General features: G+C 56.6%; 2 protein-coding genes across 3 annotated transcripts; one reads left to right on the top strand and one right to left on the bottom strand.

The window, feature by feature from the left end:
• The first annotated feature begins 10,027 nt into the window (after positions 1–10,027).
• On the top strand, positions 10,028–21,840 carry GPAT2 (glycerol-3-phosphate acyltransferase 2, mitochondrial). Its single transcript, XM_074332524.1, has 22 exons — positions 10,028–10,106; positions 12,161–12,288; positions 12,433–12,546; positions 13,174–13,247; positions 13,613–13,717; positions 13,953–14,081; positions 16,230–16,329; positions 16,663–16,796; positions 17,110–17,209; positions 17,317–17,529; positions 17,866–17,982; positions 18,130–18,212; positions 18,465–18,583; positions 19,106–19,176; positions 19,290–19,548; positions 19,631–19,779; positions 19,864–19,941; positions 20,388–20,519; positions 20,592–20,712; positions 20,793–20,858; positions 21,071–21,126; positions 21,460–21,840. The coding sequence occupies exons 2-22, from the start codon at positions 12,226–12,228 to the stop codon at positions 21,574–21,576; spliced, it is 2,400 nt and encodes a 799-aa protein (XP_074188625.1). The 5' UTR covers positions 10,028–10,106; positions 12,161–12,225; the 3' UTR covers positions 21,577–21,840.
• Positions 21,841–21,888: 48 nt separating this feature from the next.
• LOC109444473 (oxaloacetate tautomerase FAHD2A, mitochondrial) lies at positions 21,889–26,588 on the bottom strand. 2 transcript variants are annotated; one of them, XM_019725871.2, is made up of 8 exons: positions 26,382–26,588; positions 25,754–26,004; positions 24,357–24,573; positions 23,697–23,756; positions 23,339–23,501; positions 22,403–22,511; positions 22,231–22,318; positions 21,889–22,110 (listed from the first exon to the last, which is right to left on the bottom strand). In XM_019725871.2, the coding sequence occupies exons 2-8, from the start codon at positions 25,996–25,998 to the stop codon at positions 22,048–22,050; spliced, it is 945 nt and encodes a 314-aa protein (XP_019581430.1). In that variant the 5' UTR covers positions 25,999–26,004; positions 26,382–26,588; the 3' UTR covers positions 21,889–22,047. The 2 variants fall into 2 exon arrangements, with proteins under 2 accessions (XP_019581430.1, XP_019581431.1); XM_019725872.2 differs by lacking the exon at positions 23,697–23,756.
• Between the last annotated feature and the right edge of the window lie 628 nt (positions 26,589–27,216).

Raw genomic sequence — 27,216 nt, 5'->3', positions numbered from 1 at the left:
GACTGGGGACATTTGCTCAGCTGCTGCTAGTGGTTGTTACTTTTACAGAGCTGAGCAAAGAGTTTAAATGTTGAGCCCACATAGTGGTGGGCAAGGTCCCCAGGATACTGGAGACCTGGGTGGTGCCCTTGCAGGGAGGCTGGGCTAGCTCCTTCTCTCTCCGGCTCCCTTAGCTCTTCTGTCTGCAAGGTGGGGAGAAAGGCTGAGGGATGTGGGGAGGGCTGGATGGCCCAGATACGGTTTCTCCCCGAGCTGCTGGCCCCAGGCTGGCTGCCCTTGGTTCTTGAAGGCCCCAGGCCATTAGGGATTCTTCTGACCTGCCAGCAGCACAGGCTTTCCCTCTGCCCCTCTCCTGCAGCAGCCCCCAGCTTTGCTTCCTCTCCTGGCCACCTCCTTACCCTACCCCCTCTCTGCCATAATCTTCAGCGTGTCCCTGAGCTGGTTCCTCTTCCCCGGCAGAAGGTTAACAGCTCACAGCCATCTCCATTCCACTTTTGGCCTGTTCCCCACTGTTCCCGTTTGGTCTACAAGATCAAACCCTTTTTTTTCCCCAGTTGATCTCATTCCTCCCGGAGTTTCTGACGCTCTGTGTCCAAAGTCTGAGCAAGAGTTTCCGTCCACTCTCCGAATGTGAAGGCCTACATGCCCTCTCTGTAGCTCCTGCTCTGAGCTCACCTGATATTTTAGAGGCATAGGCTTTTAACATTTCCTTCTTAGCCTGTATTTATCCCATTGGGGCTCTCCCCCACAAACCACTTCCCCCCCCCCACCAGTCACCAAACCCTCTTCTCTTAGGCCTCCCTGCCCGGCACAATTGAGCACATATCTCCAGACTCTGAGATGCAAACACAATCAGGTGACCTCATGTCCACTGAAGATCCGTGACTGAGAAAGAACTGGACTCTCAGGTGTCCTATCCACAGCCACAGACCATCAGGGGCTGGCAGTTCCCTTTTCTCTGTCATCTGTTCTGGCTAATGCCAGCTGCTGTCACCCCAACAATCAGAGGTATAGCCCCTAGGCCTGTGCTGTCCATTGCAGTAGCCACTGACCACACATCGCTGTTGAGCTCTTGAAGGATGGGCAGAAAAACTGAGATGTGCAGCAAGTGGAAAATACACACTGAATCTCAAAGAGTCAGGATGAAAAAGAATGTAAAATAACTAATACCTAATTATTACCATAAATGACCCCATTAATGAATATTATAAAAGTTTCATTAATTTATGTTGATTACACATTGAAATGATAATATCTTGAATATACTGGGTTAAAATATATAACTAATTTTACCTGTTCTTTCTACTTTTTAAACATGGCTACCAGAAAATCTGAAATTACCCAGGTGCCGTGCACAGTATTTCTATTGCATAGTTGTGGGGACAGAGCCCCAAAAAGCAGTTTCTCAGGCTCTCGGCCTCACATAGAAAGGTGCTGGCTCAGGTAGTAACTGGTCGTCAACTGTGATTGCATGGCCATCAGCTGTGGCTAGTTGGCCGTCAGCTGTAACCAGTGAGCCATTGGTCACTAATATAACTGCCGTGGCTATGCTAGCAGATAATGGGGGGAAGCAAGAAGATGGCGGCTGAGCTGACAAGAGCGGATTGCAGAGAGGTGGATGCCGCCAGAGAGAATATAGTGATATGACTCCCCTACTTATGGCTCCGTGGGTGTTCCTTTTTGGCCTCACCATATCCTGTGTTCTCTTGTGGGGAGCGGGAGCAGAGACCCCGCTGGACACCCCCCACGACACATGGCGTAGTCGGCAGGATCTCCCGCAGGCCACCCCGCATGCCATCCTGCATGCCATCCTGCATGACACATGGTGCAACGAGCAGGATATGGTGCCGGCCAAAGCTCTCCAAAGAACACTGCAGCAGTTTGTGTGTATGTACATTCAGTCTCTGGAAGACCAGGAGAAGCAGCTGCCGGAGAGCTGGACCCCCGTGGAGGGGTGGGAGGACGTGAACAGTTCTCCCACCAGCACAGGAAAAGCCATGCAGCTGCTGGATAGATGGAGCCCCGTGGAGAGGTGGAAAGATGTGGACGGTTCCCCAACCAGCACAGGCCAGAGAAAGCGAAGGTTGTTGCAGCCCTGTGGGCCGGGAAGTTCCTGCTCAGGCAGCCCGGATGCAGGACTTAGTTCCTGCTCAGGCAGCCCGGATGTAGTCCCAGGAGGAAACACTTGCTGGGTCCTCTGTGGGAGACGAGGGTGAGGTCAAGGTCGTCCCTCACCCCCAGGACAGCCCTGGTGAATGACTATGGACTATGGGGAATTGCCTTCCATCCCTAATTTAATGGACCGCTTGACTGTTTGCTTGGGAACACACCACCATGTAGTGGAACTGGGGGATATTTGCTTTTGTGTCTTGACCGGCCACCATTGAGAATATGTAAGCACCTTGACTGTGAGTCGCTGTTGTTCCAGCAGGGTACCCTGAGAGGCCCAGAGAGAGTGGCAGTGCCCTGAGGGCCCTGGCTGAGCCCAGGAAGTCTGGCTGTGCCCACAGAGAGTGGCAGTGCCCTGAGAGCCCTGGCTGAGTCCAGGAAGTCTGTCTGTGCCCTGAGATGCCCTGGCTGTGCCCAGGAAGTCGGGCTGTTCCCAGAGAGTGGCAGTGCCCTGAGATCCCTGGCTGTGCCCGGGGAAACTAGTGGTACCCTAAGAAGCCCAGGAAGTCTGGCTGTGCCCAGAAGTACTGGTGGTGCCCTGAGAAACCCTGGCTGTGCCCAGAGAGCCTGGCTGTGCCCAGGATATTGCATTCACCTCCAGGCTCCTCGCACAGAGCCCCTCGCGAAGACACTTGTCGCGTAGATTGTGAGGTGAGAGCCTGTAGGGGTGGAGTGTGGGGACAGAGCCCCAGAAAGCAGTTTCTCAGGCTCTCGGCCTCACATAGAAAGGTGCTGGCTCAGGTAGTAAATGGCCGTCAACTGTGATTGCATGGCCATCAGCTGTGGCTAGTTGGCCGTCAGCTGTAACCAGTGAGCCATTGGCCACTAATATAACTGCTGTGGCTATGCTAGCAGATAATGGGGGCTAGCAAGAAGATGATGGCTGAGCTGACAAGAGCGGGTTGCATAGAGGTGGATGCCGCCAGAGAGAATATAGTGATATGACTCCCCTACTTATGGCTCCGTGGGTGTTCCTGTTTGGCCTCACCATATCCTGCGTTCTTATGTGGGGAGCGGGACCAGAGACCCTGCCGGACGCCCCGCACGACAATAGCATTGCACTAAAATTCTAGGGTTCCCTTGTCACTGGGGATGAGAGCCCTGGAAGGATGGCCACCTTTGGAGCCATCCTTTTCACTTCACTGATGAAGAAACTGAGCTCTGTACCATTTAGGGTGCGTTTGGCTACAAGTGAAGAGAATGCAACAAATGGGGCCTTCATTGAACAGGAGTTTATTTGACTCACATAACAAATCTAAGTGGTCCCAGGATTGTCTCAGCCCAACAAAGTCAAAGCCTGAGGCTGGCAAGTCTGAGATTTTCTTGGTCTTTGCTTCATTGTTACAAGAGGGGCATCATAGCTCCAAGTACCATATCCTCGCTTAATGGTGACCAAACTGGAAAAACAGGAGGACAGAGGAAAGGGGAAGGGACTTTCCTTATAGAAGAAAATCTTTCCCAGAAGGTCCCCAGCGGGGTCCCCTTTCTTTCTCATTGCTCAGAAATAGGTCACATGGTTACCCCTAGTTGTAGTGCAGGCTGCCCAGGCAAGTATTTAACAAAGGGCAGAGGTGATGTCACAACTGTTTACACAGTCATGACACCCCCACCCCCCGTACATTGCCACCAAGCCCAATCAGGGTGTGAAGAGAGAATGCCTGCCAGGTGGGTGACTGACAGGGGTCCCGACTTGCCCAGGGTCAGACAGTGACCTGTGGGGAAGGCAGGACTGGAACACCAACTCGCTCTCTACCCGTCTCGGAGTGGGAAGAACCTGCGTGTGCTGGTGCAGCAGGTGCTGCCGGGGCATCCGCTGGAGCCTCAGAATCCTGTGCTGTTGGAGTCGTCATGGTTTTCCTGTGCCCTCTGCTGGAGACTGAGCAAGAATGGTGTGTGATGCGATTCTGGCCAGTGAGATAGGACAGAAGCTGCTGGGGGATTCTGGGAAAAGTCCCTCAGTCTTAAAAAGACATATCCTGGAAGATGTGGTCTCTACTGGGCATTGTCATGTCTAGATGTGATGCCTGAAACAGTGGCAGCAGCGTTGTGATCACAAAGGAAGCTGCCTAGAGAAAAGAGCCAGCCCACTGAGGAGGGCAGCAGGGAAAGGTTGAAGGAACCTGGGTCTCTGTTGATGTCGCCGCAGCACTGAGCTAAGTAGCTCGGGGCTCTTGGATCTTGGGGCTTCTTTCTGCAGAAGCCACAGCTCCCTGGTTCTTTAAGCCCTTTTGAGTTGGGCCGCTGTTCCTTGCAGCTGAAAGCACTGTAACTAATCCACAGGTTTCCCCTTCTTCATCTCCTGCCCCACAGGCAGGTGCAGACCAAAACCAAGCAGCCCCACTCTGGGAAAAGCAACACTACATACTTTGCCCACATTCTCGGGGCTCAGCCTCCTGAGGCTCGCTGCTCATTACATAACCACGCTGCCCACCAAGCCCGAAAGAGGTCAAGAACTGTGTTCAAACCCCTAGGCAGGGGGGAGGAGTGACTTGGGGGGAGGTGTTATGGGAGCCCCATGAAGAAAGGCCATTCCCAACCCTCAGAACCGCATGCTGCCCCGCCATGGCCCTGCCTGGTCCAGCATCGCCCCCAGCGCCCTGGAGACAAGGCCAGTAGCTGCCCACCAGCTGCTGTGGGCGGCTGGGGCAGAAAGGCTGGTGGTTACATGCTGCAGAAGCCCCAGGTCCTGGGGAGGGCCCAATGGGCTATTGTTGAGGGCACGTGACCATTATGTCTCTGAGGCCCATGTGGTGCAGGATGAATACAGGCCAGTTAAGTACTTTTCTGGCAAATAATTATATAGGTTTGCTTCCACATGAGCTCTCTCTTGCAATGAACTGGATCCCTGGAGGTCCCTCCCCCAGACATTTGTGTCAAAAACACTGTGAGCATGCTAGCTAGCCTCTTTGCTCACCGGAAAAGGGGCTCTTCTACAGAGAGAAGGACCTAGAGGGTGGCACTTTCTTTCTTGGAGGAAATGCTAGAGAGCCTGAAGGTCCCCACTTCCACCAGGCCACCCACCACTAGCTTCCAAGTGAAGACTGCATATTGCAGGTCCAGTCGCACCATCCCCTGCCCAGGGACACGGATGGTGCCTGGTGCCCCTGGATTGCCCTGCCTGCGCCAAGCAGCCAGCTGTTGTGCTGTTCCAGCTTCATGGTGCTGAGCGTTTGCTCATGATATTCCCTGTGCCAGAATTCCCTACTATCCCACGCAGGTCTGCGACACCGGCATGACCATCAGCCATAGGCTTTGGTTCAGGCACAGGCCTGTGACTCTTTCTGGGCCAAAAAGGGTAAGCTCTCGGGCCTTTGGGGAACCTCTGGAAAGGGACACCACACCTCTGGGCTTGTTAGCTGGAGAGTACACAGCTGGCATTGCTGGGACCATCTCTGTCCCCAGTGGGGCCTGCCAAAGAATGAAACCAACCCAGAAGAAAACAGACAGGAAAGGCATCAGGGGACATCCTGATGACATTGCTTGAGTACCTGAATCCACCTATACCTGAAACCTACCTCTGGACTTTTCAGTCATGTGAGTAAATAAGTTCCCTTTGTTTAAAAAACAAACAAAACACAATTTGACCCCGGCTATCACTCAAATGGAAAGTCATTACTAGTGTCAGGGTGTGACTCCCTCTCAGGCAGACTCAGTCTGGCTCCTGCAGCACAGCCCCTCCTCCTGGAGGTGGGCACAAAGCTGCACCTCGGCTTCCCCCGCACCCGGCCATGTTCATGATCCTCCCCAGTTCATGATCCATAAACTCTGCACAGCCTTTGGGCCCACATAAGACTAACCTCGTTTTATTTATTCTCTTTTAATCCTGGATCCCACTCTCATCCCTTCCTCTGCATAGGCAACATGCAAATGGGTTTTTTTGTCTGTTGTATGTGCTCTTGCAAAATGGATATTGCCTTTCTGTGCTTTTTTGTTTCTGCAAATGGTAGTGTTTTGGTTCTCATGTTGTTTCTTCCTTTTTAAGCTCAGCATTGTTTTAAGGCCCATTCCTGTTGCTATGTGATCGTCTACTCTCTCTCCTGGTTGCTACAGCATTCCCTATGCCATGAGTCATTCCTGGTTCTCTTTCCCTTCCCCCTGAGATGGACCCCTAGGTTACCTCCAACCGCCCCTGCCCACACCACCACCAAGAACTCTGCAGTGACCATAGTGACATGTGTGTCTCGTAGCCTTGCGCCAATCTTGTTTGCGTCTCTACCTGACCATGGAATTGCAGGGGAGTGGGATGTATACTATTGACTAAACCTTCCACAGTGGCCTCTCTGCCCTACCCTCCCACGAGCAGTGCCCTCTCCAACACCCCCATTATCTCCACGTAATGCCAACACTTGTCTTTATCCCCTAAGTTATGTATGATAGATTGCATTAGTTCTCTACTGCTGGGTAACAAGTTGCCACAGACTTAGTTTAAAATGCACCCATTTTTTTATCTCCTGTTTTCTGTGGGCCAGGAATCTGGGCCCAGGTTAGTGGGGCCCTTGGCTCAGGCTGTAATCAAGTTATCGACCAGCTCAGTTGGAGAAAGATCTGCTTCCAGGCTGCCTCAGATTGTTGGCAGAATTCGTCTCCGTGTGGTTGTAAACTCAAAGTGACTTGCTTTTTCAAGGTCAGCAGGAGAGAGAATATCTGACCTCTACATACTTTTTTTAAAAGGGCTCACCCGATTAGTGTAGCCCACTTACATTCAATAGGAGAACTAAGGTCCACTGGGAAGGAAGTTCATTCATCACTCAACAAGAGTCTGCTGTGCTGGGCCCTGGGACACAGCAGAGACCGGATGCCCCTTCCCCTAGTGTTGGGAAGGCAGCAGTGGACACCATAGTGGACATGCTGCTTTTCTCAGCCAGCACCCCTTTCTGAGGAAACCACCCCTCCCACTCCATTCTTGCTGGGGTGGTCAATCATGGTGTGCCCCTCACTGCATACAGTTAGGGAAAGAGGGCAGTGGCCTGGGTGGAGCCAATATGGCACCACACCCCCTTGACTCAGTGGTTGGTCCACAGGCTGGGCAGATGATCCTAGCAGGACCAATCAGAGTGTCTCCTGGGGTTTTCATATGGTGCTGGGGGACAGACATTTCTTTCTACTAAGGTTGCCAGGGAGGGTGGATGTGAGTCTTGGGCTGGGGGCAATCATCTTGGCATAGAAGAATGCCTTCAGGAAGAACAAAACCAAGCAGCAACAAGTAGCGCAGACACCTAAGAAAACCAGAGGCCCTGCAATGTTTGAGCACCAGATCTAACCACCCTGACGCTGACATGCCTATACTTTCTAGGTATGCGATCCAACCCATTATCTTCTGGTTCAAGTCTGAGTTGGAATCGGTGGAAAGGAAGAGTCCCATTGGACAGAGAGCCCAGTACCAAGTCCAGCTCTCTGCCCAGCCTACTGCACTGTCATCTCTCAGGTATCACCAGACTCCGAGGTCAGGGCTGTCTTTGGTCATAATTCCTCTCTTCTCAAAATCTCCTTGAATCCTACATGTGTCAGCAAGTACCCTTTCTTCCTTATTGTTGTATGGCATCTGTTAGAAGGCTAAGCTAAAGCTGCCTTCTGGGACATCATCCAAGTTGTTGGGGTGGACAGAGCCCTGTAGCGTGAAACACCTTCCTACCTCAGGCCGTCAGCCCATTAACTTTTCACACTATCTCTGGCCTTCACAGAATCCCAAATTCCCATTATCATAAAGGATTTCACATTCCCCACCCCACAGCCCACCCCAAGCCTCTTGGCTCAAGTTTCTTCCATAGAGCAGCCAACCTTGGTACCGGGGGAAGTGGCCTGTGTGGTGAGCATCTGTTGGCAGCTTCCCAGCATCCATTTTCCCATTCTCCTGCCACCAGGACCCAGATTCCACTCCTCCATTCTCAGCTGTGTGGTTTGCTGTAATGTTTAATAAGTCTTTATGGAAGGTTACGAAATAATGGGTGGGAACTAAAACACAGAGCACAACCAGTGGTTACCTCTAAAGGTGACTGTGCTGAGCTCCTGGACCTGGGGAGACATCCCAGAAACGGGCCCTTTCCCCATATCCCCTGGTGAGCCCCAGGGAGAGGGGCCAGAGCATTTGTGCCCAGACAAATGCCAGCCCAAGCCCTTTTCTCCAGATGACATACAACAGGAAGGCCCATCGCATTCAGGGGACATCGGCCCCCCAACCACAGGGAGAGCCTTTCTCCCTCTGGGCCAGGGTATCGGTTACATGTGTCAGGACATTCTGGATGATTTGGCCTGGCCTGAGCCCAGGGTTGTGTTCCCGAAGTCCAGTCCAGGTTGGGTGAGGCCAGGCCCAAATGAGTTTCTGTTTCTCCCAGGGTCAGGTCAGCCACAGTCAGTATGTACGCAGCTGGCCTGCAGGTCTAGCTGCATCGCAGCCTCGCATTTTCTGCACACGACCTGAAGAGGAGCACACTGAATCCTTGGTACCCCGCTAAGATCCAGGTCTGAGAGGTGACGCTTCTTTTGAAATATCTATTTTGCAGCAGACAACCAAAACAAAACACGTCTCCTCCAAAGAACATGACTGAGGCTAGAACTGCTGGAGGACAGACTTGGCCTCTGCCGTCACAATCCACCCAGCTTTCCTGTCTGAAGATTCTGTCTTGGGACTACTTCACCAAAAAATCTCCCTAAAAAGGAGAGCGGGGACCTACTGACAACTGAAATACAACTGCCTGTACAGATGGTGTTCCCAGAACAAAGGGGTGTTAGGTAAATTCAAGTCTGTACTCAGGAGGCAACTTACAAGGTCAAAATATAGGTGCTTTTGTTTTTTTGTTTTTTTTCAGCTTCAAAATCTCAGGGTCTAATAGTGGCTAGTACACCCTGACACAAAAAGAGAAGATGGGGGACAAAACGGATACTGCAAATGCAGAAAGGACATTTCAAACCTGGGTTAAAGTGGGTGGACACAGGCATTGGGCCTGGGTAGATAGACATGAAGTGGCACAAAAAAGGGAGAGATGGCTACACTCTAAAGGAGAAGGGTGGAGGCAGTCACATCCAGGGTGGTGAGTCAGAGAGGAGGGAAGGAAGTAAACCCGCCTCCTGCTCTCAGGCCCACTCAGCCTCCAATGTGGCTTTGCTCATGCAGCGTCACAATGGTTTGAAACTGCAGAATTCTCTGGCACTTCAAGTGGGCTCATTACATGGGGTCTGTGCACCAACCAAGCACCGTCATTCTCCTTCATGTAGTCTGTATGGCTTGCCTACTACTTGCTGGTCCCGTTGGGTGTTGGAAACAGTCAAACGACGCACGAGCCAGTAAGGTCTTCATTCACTTGGAGCTTAGGGCCGAGCCAGGAGCCAGGTATTAATCAAATAACCACACGAATAAAGAAACACACTGGTCAGAGGGCCAGCTGAAACCCAGGCATCTTTGACTGCAGCACGTCCCTGACTGTGGTCTGGAGTTCTAATCAACAAAGGAAATGACAGTGGGAGGCTTGATTTGTTTTTCATGGCCCAAAACTGGATTCTGGTGGTCCTCTGTCCTTTCTAGGTGTCCCCAACTCAGAATTTCGCTTGTGCCTAAACTCCAGCTTGGCGGAGTGTATAGCCTGGGAACCTCTTTCTTTAAAACCTTGAGTCCTTGTCCAATCTTCGGGAATGCCAGGTCTCGCAGACGTATCACGGGTACCCAGGCAGCCAGACGCTTTCTGGGAAAGCCACAAGGGCCCAGCACACAACCAGACGCTCAGTGACGCACCAGGCCGCCCAGCCTGCTCTGGGCACAGGTCACGTGGCCACGCAGCACGCAGTGTACGCGGAGGGGACGCTGTGGGCGGGGCTTCGGGCCCAGTGCGTGTTCCCATTGGGCCCCAGGGCTGCCTCCCAGACGGGCTTGCCGAGCCACGAGTCTTGTGCCCTCGGTTTCTCGCGCGGGTTGCAGCTTTGGCGGGAGTTGGTGCCGGTGTGAGGTGAGACCCGCGGAGTCGCTGCTGGGCCAGGCCGGGTCAGACGGGACCCGGGATCGTCAGGGGGCCTTCCGGTTTCAGGAGCCACCAGTACGGCTTTCCTGGGGCCCGGCCCGAGTGGGGGAGCAGGTCCCTGAGGGCCTGCCTGGCATTGAGTCCTTCCGGGTTGTGGTGGGAGGGCCTCACTAGCGATGCCGCTGCCCTGGGGCCTCGCCTGCTGTCACCCTGGACCCGAGGGTGACCAGGACGGACCCTTGACCCCGCCCCGGAGCATGCTCCCTCATCAGCCTCGGTGCTCAGGGAGCTCGCGCCTTGCCCCAGGTGAGGGGCGGAGTTCTGAGTCCACCCCCTCCTGGGCCTAGCGGTGAAGAGGTGACGTTCAAACCTGTGGTTCTTTGTGGGACACAGACGTTCCAGGCCCCGGGGAAATGCATTGGGATGTCATCCTTTGATCGAAGGCTGCACACTCAGGTGTGCGTGGGGCCTAGGCATCACGTGGGACTGATGTGGTGGCCAGTGCGGAAGCGCCTGCCTGCTCCCCGGCTAAGGGTCAGCCAGCCAAAGCCCTGTGGCTGCATGCTGCAGATGCCAGGTCTCAAGGGTTTTTGAGCAACAGCTGGAAACCCTGACTTTTTTACATAACAAGGTCTCTAGTTTTAAATGTTGATGTTAATTCATAAAGTCTTAGAATACTGTGCTGCCAAAGAAAGCACATCTGTGAACTGTATTCGGCTCTCATCTTGGTGCAGGCGCTCCCTGTGCCAAGTGTCTGAATGGGGCTATGAGAACATTTGTAAAGTAGGAAGTGCATTTGGGATGAGTCTACCAGAGCTCATGCACTGCAGGAATCGTGATCCTGGAACTGGCTTCATGGTTCTAAACTGCTAATTGGGAGAGGAGAAGAGACCCAGAGGAATCCTGGGAGAGGAAGTTACAGTCAGTCGTCTGGCACGTCCTGGGTTCCTCCTCTGTGCGGGATGGACTGCTGGGCAGACAGATGAGTCAGTTGCATCCCTGGCCCTCAGGATACTTTAAGGTGATGTGGGGAAGTGAAACCTGCACTCTGGAGGAGGAGGCTCCTAGCCCAGCAAGCTTGGGCTCAGGAGGAAAGGAGAACCTTTCCTCCTTGAACCAGGGAGGGAAGGAGAACCCTAGCTGGTTGTCCAGAGACATCATGGACTTAGAGCCATGGCAGAATTTGGGGGGGTGGAGGGAAAGGACAAGGCGCCTCTCCATGGGCATGTGCAGTGTGTGGTAGGGGGTAGGGTAGTGTAAATAACTGAACCAGGCTCCCCATTGGGGACAGGTCGAGAGATCAGGATAGAGGGGTTTTTAGGGCCCAATATCTGGGCCAGGAGGGGTTCAGTGCTGTTTTATGGAATAGATGTTAGTTCAGGAGAATATTGTGGGACAGAGGGGCAAAGGAGATACCCAGTAGGATCTTCTGTGGACAGTTAAGAGGGAATCGATTATGGAAAAGTCGGACTTGTCCCCAAGCAGATGCGTGTCCCTTGGGGACAAGCCTGTGTGGCATTTCTCTGTGTTCTGACTCCCCACTTGTTCCCCACCTGGTACCTGGCCCTCATTCCTGTTAATCGTTGAGTCGGTAGAGGGCCATCTTCTGGTGCAGAGGAGAAGGGCCGCTGAGCAGGACCCGGTGGCCTCCTGGCGATGCTCCTGTTTCTCTCGGCAGCCTCCTGCCTCCCTCCTGCCAACCTAGCCTTGTTCTCACCCTCTGCACAGAAGGGGTCTGAGTCTCCAGTGTAGTCCCGTCTGTGCTGGGAGATGATAGGGTGGCTGTTGATGGTAAGACAGCCAATCTCCATGTTAGCCTCAGGTGGCCACTTGAGACCTTTTGAGGACAGCTGGCTCCTTGGTGGGACCATTGGGTTTGGGGCGTGGCTTTGGTCTGAGCCAGCCCCCAGCTTCCAGCCTAGTTTTTGATCACTGCTAGCTTAGGTGTTGTCTGTCCTGGGGATGGGAATTTGGGGGTGACTACAGGAACTCCTGGTGTGGCCCAGACTCCAGTATCCCCTCCATCCTCCATCTTTCCCCAGGTCAGGCTCCTGTGGTGAGAGGAAGAGAGGCACAGGTGGCCGGTTCTCAGATCTTATAGGCTCCCATGGACACCATGTTGGGAGTCAGACTCCAAACTCAGCAGAGGAGCAGCCAGAATGGCCGGGAGGTGACGTGGCCCCTCCCATCCCCAGAACACACCCCCTGCCTCCCATTTCTCCCCTGGTGCCCCTCACTCCTGGAGTCTGCCCTCCCCCTCTCCTTCTGCCAAGGACTTTGAGTCTTCTCGTCTCTCCCTGTGCTCCCTTTCCAGACCAGTCTGTGGTCCTCAGGCTTGGGGATGAAGCTGGAGGCTGTCACCCCATTCCTAGGGAAATATCGCCCCTTTGTGGGTCGCTGCTGCCAGACCTGTACTCCCAAGAGTTGGGTGAGTGATGTAGAGCTGGGCCCCACGCTGGGGAGCTTGGGGCAGCTTGGTTGTGGGAGCCATGGCTCTGGGGAGCAGCTTCCAGGCTCAGCTCTCCCTGCCCATGCGTCGGCTCTTGTCTTTAGGGGAGTGAGGCAGTGGGGCTGACTGGCGGCCCTGGGAGAATTGGATGGGAAGTGCAGAGGGGCCTGGGAGGAGGCTGGGGTCTGACCAGGCCTGCACAGCCCAGCTGTTCAGTTTGGGGGACCCGCCCACTCAGAGTCATCAGCACTCAGCACAGGCTTGAAGACCTCCTGTGCATCCATGTCATGTGCTGGTGCTGCTGGGAGCCAGGTCCTGGTGGGGACCCCGGCTCCGTGCTCCTTGCTGTAGATGAGACCTTCGCAGAGTCTCCTAAGCTACTCTCCAGGAGGGCGATGCTGCAGAGAATGCAGCCCTTCCATTTTAACCACAGACCCTTTTTCCTGAGAGTGTCAGGATATTTGGGGAGATGCTGTGCTACAGTCCTGTCTCCTGGTAGACATGACAGTCTGCCAGGCAGAGACCACAGGACACAGAGCAGCGGCTTTCCTTTGCTGGTTTGCGAAGGCCCCCGCAGGACATGCTTTCCCTGCCCCTCTTGGACAGGAGTCCCTCTTCCACAGAAGCATAATGGATTTGGGCTTCTGCAATGTGATCCTGGTGAAGGAGGAGAACACCAGGTAGTCAGAGGAGGGGGCGGGTAGGGCCCTGCTTGGTGGCGTCATTTTCTTCCTCCCATGGGAAAGAAGGATCCCTGCCCTCTGCTCCATACCCACAGGTGGGGAGAGGCAGGCTTGGAGCGCTCCTGAGGTTCTTCCTGTGAGCATTTATGGGATGCCCACTGTGTGCCAGGCCCCGAACCTGTACCCCGCTCAGTGAGGAGGGGGTGGGAATGGGGCCCAGACAGGCAGCTGCTTCCCAAGCTCAGGTGTTCCCGTGCCATGGGACTGGGGTGTGAGCCCTGCCTGATGGCCTACTCTCTGTGGGCACCTACTGGGGGTGGGCCTTCTGAAGGCTCTTCCCCCTACTCTGGGGCTGTGCTCAGGTTTCGGGGCTGGCTGGTTCGGAGGCTCTGCTACTTCTTGTGGTCCCTGGAGCAGCACATACCCCCTTGCTGGGATGCCCCACAGAAGGTCATGGAAAGCACTAGGTGAGGAGGCAGGGAATGGGGTCGGGTTGGCACTTCTGGGACCCTTGAGGGGTGACAGAGGCTCTAGGCAGGGGTGGTTGAGAGGGCTTCTAGAGTGTTAGCTTTGCCTGGGGCTCTACCTTAAAGATGGAGGGTGAAGCCTGGAAGCTGTGCCTGGGGAGGCTGCGGGGCTGAGGGCAGTGACCTGGGGGACCTCAGACCTGCCCAGCCTGACACCACTGCCCCCACACTGTAGGGTGCAGAAGGTCATCTCAGGGAGGGCCCCAGCAGGGGCTGGGGAAGGCCAGGTGCCCCGCCGGGTGAAGGAAGAGGTGCAGCGCCTCCTGGGTCACATGCAGGCTCCACCCCGCCCTTTCCTGCTCAGGTACCTGCTGAGGGACACTTGTGTCTAGGCTGGGGCCTCTGCCCTTTCGGAGAGTGGGAAGGACTAGACTCCCTCCACGGGGAGCTGGATGGTGTGTTTCTCAGAGGGCCGCAGCAGGCCCCTGATCTGGACCCTGAGACCTTTTGAGGATGGCAGGCTCCTTTGTGGGGACCAGAGGGTACGGGATTGGGCTTTGGTCTGAGCCAGCCCCCAGCTTCCAGCCCAGGTTTTCACCACTGCTGGCCTGGGTGCTGTCTGTCCTGGGGGTGGGAATTTGGGGGTGACTCCAGGAACCTCTAGTTGTGGCCCAAACTCTAGTATCCCCTCATCCTTCCACCTCTCCCCAGGTTAGGTTCCTGTGGAGAGGGAGCGAGGCAGAGGTGGCTGGTTCCCCAATCTTACGGGCCCCCACGCTCCCTCTCGCGTTCATCCTGCTGTCACCACCTGCTCCCTCCCGTGTTCATCTGCATGGTCTGAGCTCATCTTAGACGCAGGTGCTGTTCCAGGGGGACCGAAAGGGTGCATAGGTCAGAGCAAACAGAAATACACATGGCTGCAAGGACAAGCGCTGGGGCTGAGTACTGGAGGGGAGGAAGAGACTTCTAGACCAGGCACGAGAGGGGGAAAGGAGCCACGTGGGTGGGAGCAGTGGGTGGAGGGAGCAGTCCTATGAGAGGGCATAGTGTGAGCTGTGGCCACAGGAAAGGGCTGGGTTTGTTCACGAGGCTGATGTGGCGGGAAGCTGGCCAGCGAGGGAGAGCTGATGGAGATGAGATGAGAGGTCGAGGGACCTGTACAGGAAGCTTGGGTTTGGTTTCTGGGTGCAGTGACAGCCCATGGAAAGGTTGTAAGCAGGGAATGACAACAAGATGAGTTGGGATCAAGAGCAGAGAACAGAAGACCATCTGGGAGGCTGTTTTGTTAATCCAGGTGAGACGTGCTGATGGCTTGGATGCAGGGTGACAGTAGAGGCTGCAAAATGGATTGAGAGACCAATCACTGATTGATTGGGGGTGGGATGGAGCCGTGAGGGAAAAGGGAAAACTCACAGGAGAGCCTGTTGGTGGCTGAGCATCTGGTGGTAGGAACCAAGGGGGCAGGTTTGGGAACAGTGAGTTAGACCCACAGAGAACGTTCTGGATTCGTAGTTTCAGATGCCTGACCTGCTGGTGGAGACAGGAGGCAGGTGCTTATGTGAGTCTGGAGCTTAGCAAAGAGGTTGGGGCCAGGGATGTACGTTTGGAATGTTGGCACGTGGACGATGGTTAAAGCCAGGGGAGGAGGGAGCCACAGAGGGAGAGGCCACACACAGGGCTGTGCGTGTTGGGCTCAGCTGTGCCCACGGTGCTGAGAAGTCAGCTGCCCAAGGATAGGAAGTAGAGGAGGTTGGTGACCGTGACCAGCCCTTCACGCAAAGCTTCTTCGACTTTGTTGAGACTTCCAGCCCCCTGAGCTGGCCACCAGCCCCTTCTGGTGCAGCTGCGATTCCAGGGCTCCCCGTGATGATAGCGCCCCTGTGAGGGGGGCACTGGGTACAGCCCGTTCTGTTTGAGCCCGACTCCTGCCTTCCTGTACCTGAGCAGCTAGCCATTGCTAGAGAAGAACACACCTGCTAGACCTGCTTCCTTCTGAGTGTGAGTCTCCCAGGGGCACGATGCACGGCTCCGTCTCAGCCTCCCCTGCTGTCAGCTGCTGCCATCAGACGAGGACATGCTGCTTGTCCACCACACCTGCGTGCTGCCTGCGTCTATGCTGCCGTCATCATTTAAAGCCCGTCCCTTCTTGTATCACCAACTCCCTCCCTCCTTTTTATTTCACCTTTCTCAGCAGTTTGCAAAGAGCAGGCCAGGTTATGTCTCGAGAGTCTCGGTTCTCTAACTCCTCTGGGGTAAACTGAGGCAGGAAGCTGGTCTGAAGCTGATGAGGCAGCTGCATCATGAAGGCCTTTGGGGGCGTGTCAGCACCTCACAGGCAGGGGCTCCAATGCCAGGCTCACCTGCCACTCCCAGCACCACTTACTTTCCCCACTTCTCAGCAGTTTCTGTAACCTCTGAGTGGGGGCCGTAGTGGCGACCCTCGGAGATGCTGGGGGCCCTGCCTCGTGGGCGGTGCCCGCCACGCCTCAGACTGGGCCTCGCTGCTCTGCAGGCTGTTCAGCTGGGCAGTGCTGCGGTTCCTGAACTGCCTCCTCCTGAACGTGCAGCTCCACCAAGGCCACCTGAAGATGGTCCGCGAGGCCGCCCAGGCGGTAAGCCCGGCCTCCAGTGGGGTGGGCCAGCGGGGCAGAGCTAGGCCAAGCCCTAAGTTGGGACCAGCCCCCTGCACTGATGGGAAAAGGCCACCACTCTTTGATGAGCTTCCCTTGACCTCTTCATGTCTCATGGGCCTGCTCCCATGGAGCTTCCCTGTAAGTATTTTCATCCTGGTCTTAACAACCATACATCAGCGAGTCACCATAAGGTTGTCGACAGAGCTCCTCCCCTTTTGGGAGATGCTCAGTGGAAGAACTGTCAGCGCGAACCTGCATCCCTCTGGATGGGGTGGGGTGAGCTGACGCTTCCCTCTGGCTCTCCCCGAATAGGGCTCGCCCCTCGTGCTCCTGTCTACACACAAGTCCCTCCTGGATGGGATCCTGCTGCCTTTTGTGCTGCTCTCTCAGGGCCTAGGTGTGCTCCGTGTGGCTTGGGACCCCCGAACCTGCTCCCCCATCCTCAGGTAAAAGCCTTGTGCCCTACACACAGGTGGGCAAATTCTCCAGGCTGGGGCAGGGGTGTGTGGGGATGGGGGTGGGGTGTGCCGGCAGCAGCTCCCCAGAGGTCCTCTTCCTGGCTGCTTTGCTCCCTACCTTCTACCAGGCCAGCCTGTGCGCTTAGATGGTCAGCTGTGGTTCCTAGAGCCATGTCTGGCCTCAGTGTGTTCAGGCAGGACCCAGGCTGGCTCTGGGGGAACTGAAGCTCTCAGCATCCTCTGCTTGGTCCTGTCTGCTGCGCCCCTTTCCTCATCTGGCTGTCTGCCCTGTGCCCCACAGAGCTCTGCTGAGGAAGCTTGGGGGGCTTTTCCTGCCCCCAGAGGCCAACCTCTCCTTGGACAGCTCTGAGGGGGTCCTTGCAAGGGCTGTGGTCCATGCGGTGAGTAACCCCAGTGCTTGTGTTTTGGGGCCAGGCCAGGGTATAGGAGCCTGTTGCTGCTCTGGCCTTGACACCTGCCTCTGCAACCACCTCCCCACCCTCTTCAGGCTGTGGAGCAGCTGCTGGTCAGTGGACAGCCGCTGCTTATCTTCCTGGAAGAGCCACCTGGGGCCCAGGGGCCTCGGCTGTCAGCCCTGGGCCAGGCCTGGTTGGCACCGGTGATGCAGGCAGTCCAGGTGGGCGCTGTCCCAGATGCTATGCTGGTGCCAGTGGCTGTCACCTATGACCTGGTTCCAGACGCGCCACATGACACGCACCATGTGAGACCCTCCTGCCCCTTGGGACCCCAGGTGGACGTCGTCTCCAGACAGGAGGCACACCATTGTATCCTGTGGCCGAGTGCCCCTCAGGGCTGGGGTGGGGGTACAACGGAATTCTGCCCCGACAGTCACCATCCTGGGGGGCCCGCCCAGGCCACTACAGTCATCCTGTTTCATCCTCAAAAGACCCCACTAGGGAGGGATTTCTCCCATTTCATGGATGAGAAAACAAGCTTGGAGAGGTCATGTCATGTGCCAGTGTGGGCCCAACAAGAAACTAAGCAGAGAGGAGTGCCCCAGACGAGCCAGCTCCCTCAGCCCCCGCCCCTCCTGCAGGCCGCACCCCTCCTGGGGCTGTGGACAGGAGCCCTGGCTGTCCTGCGGAGCCTGCGAGGCTGGCGCGGCCACCGGGTCTGTGTCCGTGTGCACCTGGCCCAGCCCTTCTCCCTGCAGGTATGGAGTCTCGGGCGAAGCTGGGAGGGCCTAAGGTCTGTCCTGGGGTTTCTGGCAGCCTGGCCCTCAGAGCCACTGCAGGGATAGCCTTGCCTGCCTCCGTGAGCTGTGCGTGGGCAGGCCGCCTGAGAGCCTTTTCCTGGGCAGGAATACACCAGCAATGCCCGAAGCTGCTGGGGCAGCAGGCAGACCCTGGAGCAGCTGCTGCAGCCCATTGTGCTGGGCCACAGGTGGGGCACGCAGGCGGTTCTTTGGCCCAACACAGGCACCCCCAGTTCCAGCAGCCCCTCACCAGATACACCGCGTCATCTGGAGCAGTGCCTCTCATCTGAGTGTGGGAGTGGCGGAGCCCGGGCGGGACTGGGCCCCAGGAGCTGGCCCTGAGCTGGGCTAACACCTTCATTTTTGAGAACTCTCTGGGCTTCCCCATGGCTGTCTTGTCTTGATCTTGGCTCCCCTCACCCTGTGATGTTTCTATCCAGTACTGTCGTCCCAGACACTGAGAAGGAGCAGGAATGGACCCCAGTAAGTGGGCCCCTTCTGGCCCTCAAGGAAGAGGACCAGCTCTTGGTCAGGAGACTGGGCCGTCACATCCTGAATGGTGAGGGCAACTAGGTCTGGGCCTTGGGGGGAGGGTCCTGAGCCATCCCTTCTCTCTGGGTCGGTGGAGTGTTGGGTGTGAGGGAGCCGCTAGTGACTGCACAAATGGCCGACTGAGCTGAGGAGGGCTGGCTGTGTGGGGGCAGATGCCCGGCTGCAGGCCACCCACCCTGGCCCTGCGGAGGGCTCCACTTTACCTGAGCCTGGTCTCCTGAGCTGACTGAAGTGATACACAAGAGGGGCTTCCTGCTGCCTGGCACAGAGGGGACTCTGAGCAGTGATTGTTACTGCGCTCTTCTTAGGTGCCCCTCTGGCAGAGACTGGGCCTGTGGGAGGCAGGCAAGGGTGGTCCCCGAGGACCAGGCAGGCCTGCTCTCCTCCTCCCAGGGATGGAGTTGGGTAGGGGGTGGCTGCTGCCAGGAAGGCAGGGGACCACTGTTCTTGGCCCGACACTTACTGGGTGGTAGAGGACCAGCTGCTGGGCCTGGGCACCTGACCAGCATCCCCCCGACCCTGGCCTCAGCCAGCGTAGCGAGCTCTGCGGTGATGAGCACGACCATCATGGCGTCTCTGCTGCTGTTTAAGCACCGGAAGGTAGACACCGTGGTGGGGTGGGGGTGGGGTGTGTGACCAGGTGTGGCTAGGGCGGGGCTGGGGTGTGGCCTGGGCAGGGCTGGGGTGTGGCACTGCCCGCCCTGTGCGCCCAGGGCGTGTTCCTGTCCCAGCTCCTGGGGGAGTTCTCCTGGCTGACGGAGGAGACGCTGCTGCGTCGTTTTGACGTGGGCTTCTCAGGGCAGCTGAGGTGCCTGGTACAACATGCGCTGAGTCTGTTGCGGGCACAAGTGGCTGTGCTGCGCATCCACCGTGGGGACCTGCTGGTGATAGCGCGGCCTGGCCCAGGCCTCATGCACCTGGCACACCTGGGCGCGGAGCTGCTGCCTGCCTTCCTGAGCGAGGCTGTGGGCGGTGAGTGCCCGCTGGGGCTGAGGCTGGCATGTCGGGTGAGGGAGGCACCGGCTTACTGCCTCATGCCGGGCCCCTTCCCCAGCCTGTGCGGTGCGCGCGCTGCTGGCAGGCAGAGTGCCACCTGAGGGGCCCTGGGAGCTGCAGGGCGTCGAGCTGCTGAGCCAGAGCGAGCTGTACCGCCAGGTGCTGCTGCTGCTGCACCTGCTGCCGCAGGACCTGCTGCTGCTGCAGGTCAGGCCTTGTCCACTGCCCACCCTCTGGGGGTGGTGGTGGGGTCCTCCCCAGCAGCTCGCTTGAGGCCGCCTTTTCCCCCAGCCCTGCCGGTCTTCCTACTGCTATTGTCAGGAGGTGCTGGACCGGCTCATCCAGTGTGGGCTCCTGGTTGCGGAGGAGGTAGGCCGGGCCCTGGGAACAAAGCCCCTGCCTGGGGCTGGCCTCCCTCAGCTTGGAACCAGGAGGGACAGCTGCGCCCCCTCAGCCTGGCTAGGACACAGGGCAGCCTGGGTCCCGCCTCTGCAATCCCCCGAGGCCTCGGGACTTGCTGACCCACACTGGCCCTGGGCTGTGTCTGTCATGACAGGACTGCACAGATGGACCTCTCAGGTTCTCTACGCACCTCTTGCCCACACATTTCTTGTGCACGGGGCTGTGGCCCTTGAGGCGGGTACCCACTTGCTCTCGCCCTGCAGGTTGGATTCACAGGTCTCATGTGGTCCCAGGGGGCCCCTTGGGCTCCCTAGGTCTGCTTTTACTGGCTCCACCTCCGTGTGCCTGGTTTAGGGGCTCAGGGCTGAACCTTGGCCAGCCTGCCAGGGACCAATGGCTCCTCGGGCCCCCAGACTCCAGGCTCCCGGCTGGCCTGTGACACAGGGCGACAGCGTTTGAGTGCCAAGCTGCTGTGGAAGCCAAGCGGGGACTTCAGTGATAGTGACAGTGATGACTTCGAGGAGGCAGGGGGGCGATACTTCAGGGTGCGTTGGGAGAGGCCCCTGGGAGGCAGTGGGAGGCGTGGGAGCTGCCCTCACCTGCCTGTCACCCTCCAGCTCAGTCAGCAGTCGCACTGCCCCGACTTCTTCCTCTTCCTCTGCCGCCTGCTTAGCCCGCTGCTCAAGGCCTTTGCACAGGCTGCCGCCTTCCTGCCCCGGGGCCAGCTGCCAGACACAGGTGAGGCGGGCACCCCTCTGGCTGTGCTCAGGGAGGGCGGGGCTCTGCCTGTGCCCAGCCTAGGTCCCCTCTCCCTGCAGAGTTGGGCTACGCAGACCAGCTCCTCCAGTTCTTACAGGCCACCGCCCAGGAGGACGGCTTCTTTGGTGAGTCCCAAGTAGCAGGAGCCACTCACAGCCCAGGAGGCAGGGGTTTGCTGCCCCCTGCTGGGCACGACAGCCCTACTCCAAGGAGGGCTGCAGAGTAGGCCTTGGGGGGCAGTCTGAGCCCTGCTTGGGTGGCTCCTTTCAGCAAGAGGAAGAGAAGCCTGTGCTGGTGCTGTCTGCCTCCCAGGGCCTCATTTCTTTCTTTCCTCCAGAGTGTGCAGACCCAAGTCTCGCCATCAGGGCTGTCTGGACCTTCAGAGACTTGGGGGTGAGAGGGGCCAGTCTCACCTTTCCCTTGTCCCCTTGCTTCCATCCCCTGCCCACACCCTGGTAGAGCTGCTCAGGGAAGCCCCCTGTGCCCACCCCGGGCTTTCCCCAGTATCTCCCAAGGATAGGTATGGTGACAGGAGTTGGAGAAGGTAGGATGGTTTTCCGGCCCCTCTTGGTGTTCCAAACCACTGCCTCATTCCTACTCCCAGGTGGGATACTGGGGGTGGTTTGAGAGGCAGCATTTGTGTTCAGACCCCGAGGCCTAAGGGGCCAGAGATCTTACCATGGGTGCCCCCATGCTGAGTGCTCACAGCCCTTCTGCGTGGCCCAGGTGCTGCAGCAGACGCCCAGCCCTGCGGGTCCCATGCTCCACCTGTCCCCTACATTTGCCAGCCGGGACAGTCAGGAGAAGCTGGAGCAGTTCATCCGGCAGTTCATTTGTGGCTAGAACTGGGGGGTGGAGCCCATGCTGAGACTTCGCAGCCCCGTAACACACACAGCTGTGCCCTGGCGCCAGAAGACAGGCAGCTGCAAACCTTTGGCTGGACTATAAAAGTGTTCAGGTTTCATTGGCCCTTGCTGTCTCTTGCTTTCTCCATCGTTCAGTGTGATACACGAGGGGTCTGGGCAGGTCCACTTCCCAGTCCCAGCAGTTTTTCACGTGTGTAGGAAGCATCTGTTCTCCTCTCCCACCCCATGACAGCACCCTACCTTGCTCCCCAAAACCAACCATAAAAGACACACCGTAGCAGAAGCCAGGTTGCTGCTTCGGCCTGAGTTTATTGAAGAGGAGACCACCCCTTCCTCCTCTGCCTGGACAAGGAGCCTTGAGCGGGCTGAGACCAGGCCTCCCCCTGGGCTAGGTGAGTGGGATCGGATGGCCCACCTGTCTTCGGTCCAGGGCCTGCGGCAGGAGCCGTCATACCACCTTGTTGATCATGACACCTAGTTCTTCAATCTCACACTGGACTTCATCGCCCTTCTGCAACAGAGTGGCCGCCGGGGTGTCACCCTCAGTCACACACACACCTGCACATACACAGGCCTGGATTCTGGACCCCACCTCTGGTCCTTGTCCCTTTCCTCCTTTGAGTCAACCTACCTTGAGAAAGACAGGTGGTTCCCTGAATACACCAACGCCTGGGGGGGTCCCTGTCAGGATGACATCCCCTGGATAAAGAGTGACGAACCTAGGGCAGAAGGGCCTGGTGAGACCAGGGACCGAGGTGCCCCAGCCAGGATGGAGGGCTCAGCTCAGGGTCCACTGCACATACTGGGAGACCCAGGCAATCAGCTCTTCTGTCTTAAACACCATCTGGTTGGTGTTGCTGCTCTGGACCACCTCCCCATTCACTCGGCAGCAGATCCTTAAGTTGTGCGGATCTGAAATGCAAAACACCAGCTTGGGGTCCTCCTGTCCTTTCTCAACCCAGCCTGCCAGTGGCCACTTGGGTGAGTTAAGGAGGGGGTGTGTCCCAGACCTGCAAAGGGGAAAGAAAAATGGCAGAGGCTGCTGATTGTGGATATAGGGAGACTGCATGTAAAGCAATAGAGAGCCAGCACCCGGCGCTTGCGGGGGTGTACTTTTTAACACTTCACTTTGTGTTGCACCCTCACAAACACACCCCTTAGAGCGGCTGGAACAATCTACCTTCACTCAACTGCACAGGGTGGGGTGAGGCTCAGCTGCTCAGACATGCCCCTCCCCCGAATGCCCACGCTCTGGCCTCTGCTGCACACCATCTCCTCCTGGCTCCCGGTGCCCTGGCTCTGGTAGCTGGTGCTGCCCTAGTCGCAGCTGGGCAAAATCCTGCCCCTTTCCATCTCCCTGACTGCGGAAAATGCACAGGCTGTGTGATAGCCACACTCTGACACTCAAGGGCCAACTCTGCTTCTTTCCTACCTAGACGCCCAGATGGTGGCAGCTACAGGAAGGCTGACGCCCATCAGGGAGCACTGTTCTCTGTAATTCACTTCGTGAATGCAGATTTACCACCTCTGCAGCTGTGGTCCTCTGGGGGTGAGGGGATTGGAAGGAGGCCAGCTCACTGAGGACTCGTGGCCCAGGTTGAGACTTGCCCTAAGGAATCAGGGGAAGGAAGCTCCGTATCAAGCCAGCACTACACTTCCACTTCCTGAGCGCTGCTTTTTCTTTGCTCTGAGGTATCTATGCAGAGCAAGAGTTACCATGTGGGCCGTCAGACACTTACCTGCTACACTGTCCTTGGTCACCAAAGCAGGGCCCAGGGGGCAGAAGGTGTCAAAGGTTTTTCCCAGCAGCCACTGCTTTCCGTTGCGTTTCATTTGCCAGTCGCGAGCACTCACGTCATGTGCCACCGTGAAGCCGGCCACGTGAGCCATGGCATCTGTGGCCTATGGGGGCAGGGCATTTGGCCAGGTTGGAGCTTATATCACAGTGACGCCGAGCCTGTAACAAAGCTTTGATCCTATGCTAGTAACCAGAGCTCGTCAAAGGTGGTAGACGAGGGACAAGGCAAGTGCCCCAGCAGGTAGGGGCTGACCATTTTCCAAGGCCAGGGCTAGCGGGCACCACCCCTTCCTTCTCACCTTGATGTACTTGCCTTTCCTTCCAATGACCACGGCCAGCTCCACCTCCCAGTCCACTTTCTGTGGAGTGGGAAAGGAGCAGTGAACCACCTGGCCTGGGGCGCGGGCCCACGCTGGGGCTGCCCTGTCATAATCACCATGAACCACAGTGGGGTGGGTGTGACTTGCAGACCTGTAAACTTCACGCAGTGGCATGCAGCACCACTAGATGCAGGCACAGCTCCTCATGGGATCAGAGGAGCAGCACTTGTCTGGGGGCTGAGTTTAAAAATCATTCTGGATACTTCCAAGAAAAGATGAATACCAAGTGATAACAGATAGCTCTACCGTGCGCCAGGCACCATTCTGGGGCTTTAATGTATTAACTCACTTAAATGGGGGAAATGGCCAATTCCAGGTCCACGCAGCACAAGATGAGCCTGGGCTAGCATGGCCAGAAAGCAAGGAAATGCTCAGAACAGTCATGGGAATGGGGGCCAACTTGAAGCCTCCACATTGGCCAAAATGAGATCATTTTCATATCAAAAAATGCAAATGATGGGTTATAACATGTATAAGCCCCTGCAGTTTCTGTTTAATGCACTACTGAGCACCAGATGGCTAGATGCTGCCACCTTGTGATGGGCCCCAATGACGAGAGGGCAGTGGAGAGGCACCGACCTGGCTCTCGGGCGGGAGGACAATCTCATCGTAGGGTCCCACGATGGAGCTGGCAAACTTGCTGAAAATGATGGGCTCCTTGGGCACTGGCACGTTCTGTTCCTTGCAGTGGTCCACATAATTCATGCCCACGCACACCACCTTGTCTGGCCGTGTGACTGGAGCCAGGAAGGTCACCTCTGACCGTGGCAGGACTGGCAACTGGGCAGCCAGGGCTCTGAAGAGACCAGAGCGGGAGAGAGGGGCTGGCTGGCAACAGGCCGGCAGTCCTGGGGTGTGCTGGGGAGATCCTGCAGCAACTACAAGTGTGGCTGTTTAAAATATATTTTCTAGATCTCTCGACGGTCAGTGTCAGTGTGAAAATCAAGGCCAGCTATTGTCTGTCTTTTGACATCAGAGCACTATTTATTATTTACTCTGTGTGGCTTTCCTTTCCCCCATTGGGTAATACATGTCCATATAAGGGAATTCAGAAGGTGCAAAGGGGAATAATTGAAAAGGTCTTTCTTCTACCCCTTCTCCTCGTCACCCCGCTCCAGCCTTGGAGACACACTGTCCTGTGTAGTTCACAGCTACTCTACGTATACTCTTCTCCCACCGTTTTCTATGAATGATAGCACACTATATATACCTTATTTAAAATATATATATATTTTAAAGATCTCATTGTAACAGTATATAGCTCCTCTTTAGTCGTATGGCTGCAAATTACTGCACTGTAAATACACCCCCAATTCCCTATTGAGGGATATGGAAGTAGGTTCCAATTTGGGAGAATATGAAGTGTGGGCAATATACTCTTGCAAACACTGTGCTGTCAAACATTTGTATGTTTGCCAGTTTAAAAGGTGCAAAGGATACCTCAAAGTGGTATTCATTTACTGTTCACCCACACCTTTAGACCAGATGCCATAGGGCTCCTGGCTTCAGGGAAGCCCCCACCTAATCTAGCCCAAACCCAAGAACCATCTTTAAGAAAACCTCTTTGCAGTCCTGGCTCCCCTAAGGAGCTGAGACTCCAATCACTCCCCCAGCTCAGCCCGCGGTCCCGTGAGCCTGGCCCCACAGTGCAGGGCGCCCGCGCTGCTTAGGACCCCAGGTCCCAGACCCCTGAGGCAGGCAGCAACTTCATCCCCCAGGGTAGGCAACATGGTGAAGGAGAATTCTGGCCTATCACTGAATCTCTGGCCTCCCTGGGCCTGTTTGCCCCCTAGAAACTGAAGGTGCTGTCACATAAGATTTCGAAGGCTGTTCACTAAGAACAGGTAAGAAAGGTGAGGTCGCCCTGCTCCCTTGCAAAAGAGCTACCTACTGGTTCTGCTTCCCTGGTAGGGATGGCGGTAGGAGGAGGCAGAGGGGAACAGGGCACTGCTACAGGGTGATGCTGCATGATTTACCTTCTCGCCACTGAGAGAGTGGCCTCTCCCTGCTCCAGGAACTCCAACATTGTCTTGGGCAGTGTGGGGTCAAAGGCGTTGAGGTTGATGACCCCCCCGCCATTCCCTGACTCCAGGCCCAAATGAGGTCCCATCAGATGGGATGCCTGGAACTGCACCAGCCTCATCTCTCTGGAGGGTTGGAAGGGCCACCGCTGAGCCTGCAGCAGAGCCGTAAGCAGCCTTCTTCTACCAGTGAACAGCATCAGAGTCTATGGAGAAAAAAGCGGGTTCAGGGGGCTGGGGCCGGGAGCCACCACAAAGATCCCCCCCAGTTTCTCCAGCTGCAACTCAAATCCCTTTGCCCCATCAGCCATTCCTGGCACACCACATGGAAGTGGTCTAGATTTAGAAGTTATTTACCCTGTTACACTTTATAAGGTGTTTTTTTGTTTTTTTTTTCCCCTCAATGCATGTAATGAAACTTTTCTAGAGGAGTGACTACTTCATGCCAGGCCCTAAACTAGGTGCCAAGGAGTCCATCCTTCATCCTGTGGTTTCTGAAAGCGCGCACTGTACCTGGTCCAGTCCTGCCCTCCGCTGGAGGCCTGGCCGGGGACTCCCCCGCGACCGCCCGAACCCGACCTACCTGGCCTCGGCGGCTGGTCGTGCGGGAGCCCCGCGCTGTCGCGCCTGGCTCGCGGGACTGGGAAATGAGCTCGGCGGGCGCCGGAGCACTAGTGTCACGTCCAATGACCGCGACCAACCCGGGGACCACCGCTGCAGCGCGTCCCGCGGCTCCTCTGATAAAACCTCGGCCGAGGCGGCGCTCCCTGGTGACATCACAGGACGACGGTGAACAGCAGGGCTCCTGTCCGTTCCCGGAAGTTACGTAAGGAGGGGCGGCCCCGGCGCTGGAGGCCAGGTTGTCCACCCCGCGGACCTGCAGGCCTGTTCGTGGAGCCCGCGCTCGCGAGCCGCACTGCGCCCGGTGCTCTCACCGACCCGAGAGCGAGCGCTTCCTGACATTTTGCGCCCTGCGCCCCGCGCTGGCCTCCCCGCGTCGGATCCCTGACTGTGGGCCGGGCACCTTTCTGATCATTGGGCAAATGTGGTGGAAGAAACCAAATTAGAGCGCGCTGACAAAGACAAATCTGTTTGTCTTCTGATTCTGGCATATCATCCAGAGGAGCCTGAGGCAGGAAATGCTTTGCTGAGGATGACACAGGCAGTGAGGAGGAGAACCAGCCTTCTTGACCCCAGGTCCAGCCTTTTACACCCACCCTCAGCGGCCCTGTCTTCATATGCACTGTGCTGGGCACAGGGCAGGGTAGTGGGAGGCATAAGCTCCAGCGTCAGAGAATAGCCGCTCTAGTGGAGAGGTGGTTGAGTTAATCAGGCGGTTACAACCCAGCCTTCCAGGCCTCTGGCAAATGAAGATGTAGGAGTATAAGAGGCTTGGGCAAGAGGTCCACGACTTAGTT

The sequence above is a fragment of the Rhinolophus sinicus genome, linkage group LG05 (genome assembly GCF_036562045.2).
Source record: "Rhinolophus sinicus isolate RSC01 linkage group LG05, ASM3656204v1, whole genome shotgun sequence".
In the NCBI taxonomy this organism is placed as follows: Eukaryota; Metazoa; Chordata; class Mammalia; order Chiroptera; family Rhinolophidae; genus Rhinolophus; species Rhinolophus sinicus.
This window is presented reverse-complemented; position numbering and strand designations above follow the sequence as displayed.